This window comes from Zingiber officinale, chromosome 10A (genome assembly GCF_018446385.1).
Source record: "Zingiber officinale cultivar Zhangliang chromosome 10A, Zo_v1.1, whole genome shotgun sequence".
Lineage (NCBI taxonomy): Eukaryota > Viridiplantae > Streptophyta > Magnoliopsida > Zingiberales > Zingiberaceae > Zingiber > Zingiber officinale.
Window position 1 is genome coordinate 4,072,498 of NC_056004.1, and position 11,480 is coordinate 4,083,977.

Below are 11,480 nucleotides of genomic sequence, written 5' to 3' on the forward strand. Positions count from 1 at the left end.
TTAGAGAAAATTAGGAGGAGGATAAGAGGACAAGATGGACAAGTGGAACACAATAATCTTTCACGCTTCATTTAAATCATAAAACATGTAGTCTATTTATAAACTACCTACATAACTCATTACAACTCACTAACTCCACAATTCACCCCACTAACTCAACTATTCTACCCTACTACTATCACTACTGCCACTCATTGCCACTCATCAATTCACTAACTCAATTGTTATTTTTGAGTCATTTATTAACATGACCATGTCGTTTCAGGAGGTAGCAGGAGTTTTGGTGTGAATTGCTCTGATAATCACTCTGGTAAATGTGCTAGTCACTATTCCAAAGGCTAATAGCCGCTCGTGATTTACCTCCTCCGTGTTGGTCCTGGGACAGGTTGGCGGGGGCGCTGGGGGTGAGCGTATTCGCCTTTTTGCCACCAAAAAAGGTAACTTTTACATTTCATCTTAGATGAAAACTAACCAGCTCGATCAAGCCAATTAGTCATGTCAGACCAACCTGCCTAGTCAACCCGACCAATCCTGTCAAGCCACCAATGGGGAGAGCTACGGCTCGATAGATACCATTCTTAGTTGTTATTTTGGAGGAAGTGTTATCAGCCAACTTTCGCCCGCCGCAAATGCGTGAATACAATGACACTACATATCCTAAAGAATACCTTTGTCGCTTTGAAGCTTTGAAAATACAACTCTTCTCCGCCAACTCTCTAATGGCATGAAGTGTTAGGAGCTCAGTAGTGGTTTGGCACTATGCACCAAGCCGCTATTAAGTCCTTTGATGATTTTTGCAATACTTTTCTCCTTCTAATTCTTTGGGTCTTTTCTGTTGAAAATTGACCAACAAACAAGTAAATAAATTACTTGTCTTACACTAACAATAACAACACTACAACACCCTTTTTTGTGAATCACTCACAATTCTAAGACAGAGAAGAAAAACAAAAAACTTTGACTCACAAATTGATACTTGATTGATGAATGAAACTAAATACAAGGTAGAGTATTTATAGTACTCTTCATACAATCTGGACCGTTCAATTAAATTAAATCCTAGCCATTGAAATTCTAATTCTTATCCATGAAATGAGAAAAACACTCTTGATCACATATTTAATTTTATCTTTTATCAAGTCGTCATCTTTATCTATTAGAAAAATAAATAATTAAATAGCAAATCTTATCTATAACTCTTATCTTTTATTGGATAAGTTTTATCCTTTATTTGGGTTGGAGTTGATATTTAACACTCCCCCTCAACACCAACCCTTTGTACTATGCCGAGTTTATCACGAAACTTTTTGAATTTACCCATTTGGACGACGCTTTATTTTGTAAACCCATTTGCACGAAATGGGTTTCACATCTCTTGGTTTTGGTATGAGATCCGAAGTCTGATTTTGTTGCAGTGCATCAATCTCTTGTTTCATAGCTGTCATCCACTCAGAACTTTGTGATGCTTTTTCAAACGTCTCAGGCTCTACTGCTTCTTCAACTATGACTGCATTTGCATATTTTGGATTTGGCCTTCGTGTTCTTGTTGACCTTCGGAGTTGAGATTGTGGAGTTAATTCTTCCACTTCATTAGGCCTTTCTTCTTCATTTGGATGTTGATATATGTCGGTTTGCCAAGGACTCTGAGCCACTCTTTGCTCTGCATCATTATCATTTGGACCTCCTGATTCATCTGAACCTGATTGAAGTTGAACTATATGCTCCCTCATCTTTTGTTTTACTTTATCTTCAAGGTCTTTAGATTCTGGCAAGACCTCCTTCTCTGTGGTCCACCAAGAAGATGCTTCATCGAACACTACATTTCGTGAAGTGTAACATCTTTCGCTTGTTGGATCGCAGCATTTCACCCCTTTCTCTGGCTATCGTATCCCACAAAGATGCATCTAATAGCTTTCTTGTCAAACTTGCTTCGTAAGTGATCAGGAACAAATACATAACATATACATCCAAATACTCGAAAGTAGCTAACTGTAGGTTTTTTGTTCCATAACTTCTCAAAGGGTGAAATAAATTCTAACCTTGGTTGAGGAAGTTTATTGATGATAAAAGCTGCAGTCCTCATTGCTTCAGCCCAAAAACGTCTAGGTACATTCTTCTCATGCAGCATACTTCGACAAATATCTGCAAGATGTCGGTTCTTTCTTTCTGCTACACCATTCTGCTGTGGTGTGTTGGCACAAGTGTATTGATGATATACTCGACTTTCTCTCAAGTATTGAGAGAACTCTCTTGAGCTATATTCTCCTCCATTGTCTGTGCGCAAGCAACATATCTTTTTTCCCAATTCTCCTTCGGCTGACTGCTTGAACTCTTTGAATATTGAGAAGGTATCAGATTTTTCTTTCATAAATAAAATCCACACATACCTTGAGAAATCATCAATGAATGTCACCATATACCACATACCACCAATTGACGACTGCTTAACAGGCCCGAATACATCAGAGTGAACTAACTCCAATGGTTCCTTTGTATTGAAGTTTGACTCCTGATATGGTAATTGGTGTGCTTTACCATACTGACATTCTGCACATATTATGTCTGTTCGTATGTCTAGTTGAGGAAGTCCCTTGAGCATCGACTTCTGCATCATCATGTTTAATTTGGAATAGCTAACATAACCTAGCCGCATGTGCCATATAACTGTTGTCTCACTTTTTCTTGTCTTGTCTATATATGCAGACTCTGCTGACATCACGTAGAGCGACTCTAATCATTGACCCTCCATTGTTGGTGTTTCTGAAATTTTGAGGTTTCGATATACCTTTACATTTTCAGGATCAAATAGAACATAATGACCTGAAGATGCTAATTGGGCCACAGACAGTAAATTCTTCTTCATTCCTGGGACATGATAGACATCTTGAAGAGGCACTTGATTAAAATTATATCGAGGCGTAATTACCATCTTACCAACATGTGCTATTGGTAACCTTGAGTTGTCGGCTGTAACCACCATACGAGCTCTTTTGTATTGAGATAAGTTTTGCAATTTTTCTTTTTCATCCGTCATATGATTTGAGCAGCTTGAATCCACGATCCAATCATTTTTGTAGTCAATCTGTTCTGGCGTTGTTGTGAGAGCCAAGTCTTTTTCCTCCGTAGCCATCAAAGCTTCAGCTTCCCAATCATCTTCGCAATTCTCTTTAGAATTGGAAGTAGCAGTGTTGCTTTGAACGAACCTTTTCTTGGACCAACAATCTTTTGCCATGTGACCCACCTTCCCACAATTGTAGCACTCGCCAGAAATTTGTTTACGATCACCATAATTCTTCGAGGCTCCCCCTGGACGAGAGCCTCCATTCCCATGATAGCTTTTTCCTTTGTCGCGATCCTTTTTAGATCCACCAGTGTGCCGTTTGAAGTTGCCTTTATTTTTGTTGGTGTAGAGCGCTTCTTCTTCATCTTTTAGTGAGAGTCTTCCCATTTGCTTAGTCATAGCTTCTTGACCTGCAAGTAAATTTTCAAATTCAAGAAGCGATGGCTGTGTTGGCCATCCTTGTATAGCAGCAATAAATCCTCGATATTCTGGCCTCAATCCATGAATAATTATTCTTTTTATCCTTGCTTCCCCAATAGGAGCTGATGGATCTAACTATGAAATTTCGCGACATATCAACTTCACCTTGTGGAAGTATTGGGCAATCGTCTTGTCACATTGCGCTATTGACAATAGCTCGTTCTCCAGAAGTTGCAATTTTGTATCATTCTTCTTTGAAAAAAGTGTAGCAAAGATATCCCACACTTCCTTTGGTGTTTTGGCATCTCGGATGTGCTCCAACATTTCTTCTTCAATTGTGATCTTTAAGGCAAACATTGCTTTACCTGCCTTAATCTTCTATTTTCGCAAAATGCCATCGACGTCTTCTGCCAGCTGCGTAGCTTCACTACCACCAACAACCTCCCAAAGATCTTGACCTTGTAGGTAAGACTCCATGCATGTTGCCCACGTGTTGTAGTTTTTGTTGTTGAGCTTCTTGATACCTCCTACTACTTGAAGGTCCCCCATCACGTCGAAAAGCTTTGATTATACCAAACAAGTTTGATTAAAAAACTTGTAAAGCATAAAACTCCTCACAATCTAAGATAGCTCCATCAAGAATAATCCCTGATTAACTTGGCTCTGATACCAATTATTGAAAATTGACCAACAAACAAGTAAATAAATTACTTGTCTTACACTAACAATAACAACACTACAACACCCTTTTTTGTGGATCACTCACAATTCTAAGACAGAGAAGAAAAACAAAAAACTTTAACTCACAAATTGATACTTGATTGATGAATGAAACTAAATACAAGGTAGAGTATTTATAATACTCTTCATACAATCTGGACCGTTCAATTAAATTAAATCCTAGCCATTGAAATTCTAATTCTTATCCATGAAATGAGAAAAACACTCTTGATCACATATTTAATTTTATCTTTTATCAAGTCGTCATCTTTATCTATTAGAAAAATAAATAATTAAATAATAAATCTTATCTATAACTATTTTTTTTTATTGAATAAGTTTTATCCTTTATTTAAGTTGGAATTGATATTTGACATTTTCAACTTTAAATAGAAACGGTAGGAATCTGTTTGAGAGGTAATATAGAGGTTTAACTAAGTTATACTAGAGGTGCCTCCAGCCGCACCGGATATCTTGACTGGGATCTTTTCCCAAGCCTCCGTGATGATGTTTTTTCGATCCATAACTAAAAAATCACCTCGTGATTATGATGAATTGCTGACTCGAATGGAGAGATACATTAACACAAAGGAAGCACAGAAGCCTAAACAAGACTAGCGCGCGACCTATTCTGCCGAGGAAGTGGGGGGGGGGGGGGGGGGGATCGCCGCCAAGACTACACATTCCCAATGTTACATGCTCTTTCAGTACCACATGTTCCACCTGCTCCGGCGATACAGCATGCGCCACCTCCAGTACAACCCACTCCCCCACCCCCTCCGGCCCAAACACCATGCCCACCTTACCCCGTTGTGGGTAACCAAAGAACAGGCAATGCAAATCTATGAGGAGTAGCAGGTGTTGAGAATGACCATTCCGGGAGAAAAACCATAGATTGACCTTGTCAATTGCTGTACTTTTCTAGCTAAGCCCTCCCTTAGCGGATCAAAACACTCTTTCTGTAGCTTGCCAAAGTTCTTCCCAGTTCAAGTCCTTCTCTTAAGGAAGACGACCTTTTTTTCGTTAAATATGATGCTGACTTAAGTATCAGAGGGCAAAACCAACAATGTTGATCCACTGACCAGTGTTGACGTTGCAAATCAGACGGACAGCACGGGCACAACAGGTCGAAGGAGTCTCGAAGATAACATGTCATAGAAAATTGAAAGATTTACCAATGTGAACCCAAATCAAATGGTGGCCGAAGGAGGATCAAGAGTAGGAAGGGAGATTCTGACTGCATTGCAAATCTCCATAACGTGTTAGCTTATTCATCTCTTTCACTCCGTAGCATTTAAGTTAGAATTAAAGAACTTTCAACTCAAAAAAATTTCCAGAAAGGTGCTTCATGTTTATGGTGCACAAGTACCGCCTCACATATGGTAGTGGGGGGCTATTGGAAGACGGATTCTATTTTTTGCTACAACAAGTCAATCCATCTAATCATCTGGTCATAAAGTTGAGAACAAACATCACATATGAATGGTTGAACTTATCAAATATTGTAGATAAAATTTGATAGCCAGCGACCATCAAATAAATATAATTTAGTTACGCGTACAAATATAATTAAGGTAGCATCTGTAATAAAATTCAGTTGCGAATTTCCATTTCAATCTCATATCTGCGCATGATGGGCGTAGTTGCACTGTAATTTCTCAACGACGAGCCGGTGGTGGTGCCGCCTTCGTTCCACACATCAAGTTCCGGACCTACTTCGATCAAATAGGGAAATGGATCATTCATGGGCACCGGAACGATCTCCATCTCCCCTTCCAACATCTTCACCACCTTGCTCATCGGAGGCCTCGCGTCCGCATTCATCTGCACGCACCACAAAGCCACCTTGCACATCCTCTCCGCCTCCTCTCTGTTGTCTTCCTCGATCTCACAGCTGGATATGATCTCCCGCAATGCGCCGCGCTCGAATTTCTGATACACGGACTTGGGAAACCACCGCAGACTCTCAGTGCTGCTGCCGGTGGCAGCACCGCGATTCCACTTCCTCCCTACTACGTCAAACAACAGCATCCCGAAACTGTACACATCGCACTTGTGCGTCACCGGCAAATTATTCCATATCTCCGGCGCCATGTAGCCGTACGTACCCCTGTTTCTGGTCAAGGTGACATGGCTGGCCACCGTGTCCATCAGCTTGGCTTGTCCGAAATCAGCCACTTTGGGGTTGAAATTGGAGTCGAGGAGGATGTTCCCTGGCTTAATATCGTAGTGAATGATCTTCTGTTGGCACTCCTCGTGCAGGTACCTGATTCCCTTGGCCGTGCCTATGACTACCTTGTGCAGCGTCTCCCAATTCAGCCTTCGGTCCTTATCGTACAAGTATTTGTCTAGAGAGCCCTTCTCCATGTACTCGTACACGAGCGCTATTGTGGCGGAATCGAAGCAGAAGCCGTAGAGGCGGACGAGATTGATGTGGTAGGTTCTCCCCATCGTGCCCACTTCCGCCATGAACTGCTCCTCGACGCCTTTGTCCAAATTCCCGCGTAAGACCTTGACCGCCACCGGCACGCCGTTGGGTAATTCGCCTTTGTACACTGATCCGAATCCGCCGGCTCCCAGCTGGGTGACGTAATTGCCGGTGAAGAGAGCAAGCTGCTGAGAAGTGAATCCGATGGGCTTCTCTCTGGCTATTTCATTCAGGAAATCCTCCACCGTTTTATTCCTAATTTGATCGTTGGTAATCGTAGGATAGGATGGAGTCGTCGACGATGTGTTGACGTTGATCGCCAGTGAGCGAAGCATGTCGATGCAATGGAAGACTACCGCGACGATGACCATGAAGAAGATGACGCCGAACACCGATGCCAGTGCTGCGAGATTAATTTAATTGCACATCAAAGGTTTACAGTTTTAACACCATGAGAGTTCTGTTCGTGAAGGCGATCGATGAACTGGGATTGCAAGAAGCTGAAGGGTTCTTACCTGGCACGACGCTGCCACTGGCCATGCTGATGAAAAAAAGAGAAAGAAAAATAAAAACTTCAGGAATCAATCGACGCAATGGGGATCGAGGAGAGGAATCAATTGTCACAAGGAGGGAGGAGGACGAGGATCTCTATTCAATTTGAAGCGTTCTTATAGTCCGATGCCAGTGGAAATGTATTATAAGTTTTAATTATTTCATGCTTACCACCGTAACGTGATTGGTAGACGGTAAGTATTATTGGAACTGTCTAGTGGCTAACACATAAAATATTATCATAATAAGATCTGGAGTTCGAATCTCGATAAAATTGAGGTAAATGTCTCCCTTATGTGCAAGTCACTATTCTAAAAATTAATAATCGTCTTTAATTTACTTCCTCCGTGTTGATCCTAGGACACATTAATGAAAATGCTGAAGACAAATATATTCATCTTTTATCACTATAGTTGATAGACGAGAAGGTACATACTTTCCCCAACATGATTGGTAATGTCGTCTAAATCCAAGGATTATCCATCGAATTTACTCATACCGTGCCTCAGGGGCAATGCATTAGCTCACGTGCTTAGACAGAAAAAAAGGATGAGCACGACTTGTGTCATTGAGCTGCATGGGAAGACCAAGTCTTTGGGTTGACTTGGCTGTCTTTGGGTTGACTTGGCTGGTGATGGATGGGCTATCGCATCAACATTATTAAGCTCTTACATGCACAATGTCGACTTTGTTTTTTTTTTTTTTTTTTTAATTATATCGAGAATTAGGAAGAGAAGATCTTTAGATTCAAATCCATGCGATAATTTTTTGTAGTTGACGAAATCCATGCGATAATTTTTTGTAGTTGACGAAATCCATGCGATAATTGATCGGCATCAAAGTGTTAATTTGCTTCTATATATTTACAGGGTTTTCATTCTTTTATATTATATTTATTTATTGGATACACCAAGTCCCGTGGAAGTCATCCCTTGTAATTTATATAGGAAAGTCCAGATGAAAGTATACTGAATTCTAATTTATATGTTGCAGTTGGATTTGAGTAGTGTCTGTTCTTCAAGAGTTTTTATTTTTTATTCTTTTTTAACACTTAACTAAAATCATTGGATAATTCACCCTGCTAGCCTATTAAAGTGTGCATCTGCCATCTTTATTTTAGACAGACTTAGATCGTATTGCTCGTCTATGTTTCTTGCTTGTTTATTAAAGTCTGAAATATTTTTATGATTGTTGTCGTCCTTGGACCATTTGCATCTCTTTAGATGGAAAATGGGTCACGCTCACGCGTCTTTAAGAGATCGCATCAATACCTGTTGACTAATATACTTGAAAGACGTTCAGGCTGATTCATGGAAATTTCCATAACGTGTTAGCTAATTCATCTCATTCAGTCCCTAGCGTAGACCTGACTACGGTTCGGAATCATTGGTTCAATGATTTCAGACAGGTCGACTCTTAACCTTAACCACTCAAGACGGTTACGATTCACGGTTCGGTTCACGGTTCGTTACGGTTCGCCACAGTTCAAGATTATTATGTTAAAAAATTAAAAATTAAATATTACAAATTATAAATTTATTGGAAAAAAGGACTTGCACTTATTTAAGTTGCCTATGTATCTCTTTAGGGGAATCAAAGCCCACGTAGTTCTTTTACATTTTTATCCTTTTACATTTTCACTCACTTCCATTTCCTGCTCCTGTTGTATTTGTTCCTTCAGTATCAAAATCTTCAACTTCGTCATCTGAAAGTTGCATCCCTTGGATTCTTTTCTCCGCTCTGGTCCAATCGTCCAGTAATGCTTAGGCTTCTAATGAGTCGGGAGATAAAGTTGATCGTCGTTCATCTAATATGTTGCCGCCGGCACTGAGCGTCTGCTCCACAGCAACAGTTGACACTGGACAAGCTAATATTTTTTTGGCGATCACGGAGAGGACGGGAAAACTTTGAGCCTTCTGTGACCATCACTTTAAGATATCGAAATTTTCGCTATCTACTTCATTAAAATCAAAAGAAATCGTAAAATAATTCTCAAGTTCCTGTGTGGAACTTGAGGATCCTCGTGGAGGTTTTGTCCGTTCTTTTAATAAGAGTTGTGCTTTTGTAAGTTTTAAATTACTACTAGTAGTTTGTTGTATTTCAGAAATATTAGTTTGTGTTCCATATTTTACATAATATTGATTATAAATATCATATAAATAAATTCTAACATTATATATAATATTAACTGGATAGGGGAAGAAAAATCTTTAATTGAAATTAAACCGTCATAATATAAAGTTAACATTCTTTGTAAAACTTCTAATTTAAATCTAGGATCTAAAGCGAATGCAATTAAATAAATTTCAGGAATTAAATAAAAATATTTTCCCCATTTAATTTCCATAGCTAAGATGCAAGGAGATAAATATTCATTATTAATATGTTCATTTAAAATTAATACTATATTAGAAAAATTTTCTAAAATTAATTAAGCAGGGTAAGTGTTCGGTTGCATCATTAAATACTTTTAAAATTTCACAAATACTACTACAAATATTCCATTGTTGTGAAAATAAATATATATTAGTATTAGTATTTTATGCAAAAAATGAACATAATAATTCTTTATATTGAAATAAATCTTGTAATAATTGGTATGCTGAATTCCAACGTGTTGGTACATCACGTGTAAATTTTTTAGGTCTCATTCCATTAATTTTACAAAACATATCCCATTGTTTCATTATAGATATGGATGAGACCATAAATAAGAAATTATAATTTTAATTGGTTTAATATAACTTTCTAAAATTTTTAAACCATCTTGAACACATAAATTTAAAACATGGCATACATGACGAATATGAAAAAATAAACCGCCAATAATAGGTTGACAAACAAATTTTAGATCATCTATACAAACGATATTGGAACTAGCATTATCTAATGATATTGAAAATATTTTATGAATTAAACCATATTCTTCTAAACTTAAACATAATAATTGTGCGATATTATGAACATTATGTCATTCATCAAAAACTCTATAAGCTAATAATCTTTTTTGGAGGTTCTAAGAGTTATCAATCCAATGGCAAGTCACACCCATATACGAATGTGTCTACCAATGATCACTCCAAATATCGGAGCATAAAGGAGCTTTATTATCTAATTTACTAAATTCATCAATTAAATTATTTTTTTCTTATTTTACTAATTTTTTAATTATACGAGTAAGTGTAGTCCTAGGAACACGTTTAGCACATGGATTAAGAGATTCTTTACAAAAATCTTCAAATGTGCATTTAGATCCAAAACTAAAAGAAAGATGTTCTACGGAAACAAATTTAGCTAATGATTCTCTTAATTTATTATCCGAATATAAAAATAAACCAGAATCGGTACTACTGCTGGTTGAAGAAAATCTTGATAATTGTGTTTGAGAACGATCGAGTCCATATTCCGTCGGGTGCTTCATTTCTACATATCGTTTCAACGACCCATAGCCGGCGGCGGCTTGGAATTTGTAGGAAGCATTGCAGTGCTTACATTTTGCACGCATTTCTCCCGACGGAAGAGTGACATTCTCAAAATGTTTAGTGAAAATAGAAGACTTTAGAGGAGGAAGTTCCCGAACCTTAGAAGTAATTGTATCGGTACTTCCTTGTTTTTCGGGTGTCGGATTCGGAAGATGCTCGATCTCATCATCGGTGGATTGAATATTGGGGTCCTCCTCCCGCGGATTCATTATTTGCTTTCCCTTACGAGTTCGAGATGATGCACCTTCGCGGCCTCCTTCCATTGTAATTGAAAATTGGAAACGAAAGCGTGTAGAGATTAGAGAATATGAAAATGAGATTAAAAGTAGAGAAGATGTGTGTGAAAAATGATGAAATGAGCTCTCTATTTATAGAGTTTTGATAGTAACGGACACTAAAACATAGTCATTGATAAAAAAACGGTCAAATGATCCTAACCGTTGAAAAAAAATACCCAAAAAACCCTCCCAACGGCTACGAACCGCCGATTAACCGGTAGTTCCAACGGCTACGAACCGCCGGTTAACCGGCGGTTCAAACCGTTTAAGGGGGGGGGGGGGGGAATTTGCTACTGAACCGCCGGTTCAACCCGCCGGTTAACTGGCGGTTCGCTAGTTTTACAGTGAATGAACCGGAACCGGCCCGGCAACTTGTCGGACCGGTTCCGGTTCGAACCGGCGAACCGGGTCAATGGGCAACCGACCCGTTGACCCGGTTACGAGCCCGACCCGGGTTCAGGTCAAACCCGGCCCGCGGTCGGGTCTACCCTAGCGTAGTACTTAATTCTGTTCATGGTCCACAAAACTTATGATTAATG

At 39.0% G+C, this 11,480-nt stretch overlaps 1 protein-coding gene across 1 annotated transcript; it reads right to left on the minus strand.

The window, feature by feature from the left end:
- Positions 1 to 5,648: 5,648 nt before the first annotated feature.
- On the minus strand, positions 5,649 to 7,285 carry LOC122027328 (rust resistance kinase Lr10-like). Its single transcript, XM_042586273.1, has 2 exons — positions 7,145 to 7,285; positions 5,649 to 7,032 (listed from the first exon to the last, which is right to left on the minus strand). Exons 1-2 carry the CDS (start codon positions 7,167 to 7,169, stop codon positions 5,795 to 5,797), a joined length of 1,263 nt encoding a protein of 420 aa, XP_042442207.1. The 5' UTR covers positions 7,170 to 7,285; the 3' UTR covers positions 5,649 to 5,794.
- Between the last annotated feature and the right edge of the window lie 4,195 nt (positions 7,286 to 11,480).

Excerpts from the sequence above, each read along its gene's own strand:
- LOC122027328 (XM_042586273.1), bottom strand. The coding sequence starts at position 7,169 with ATGGCCAGTGGCAGCGTCGTGCCAG. Across the intron at positions 7,033-7,144 it reads CAGTGGCAGCGTCGTGCCAG|CACTGGCATCGGTGTTCGGC; the intron begins GTAAGAACCCTT and ends TTAATCTCGCAG.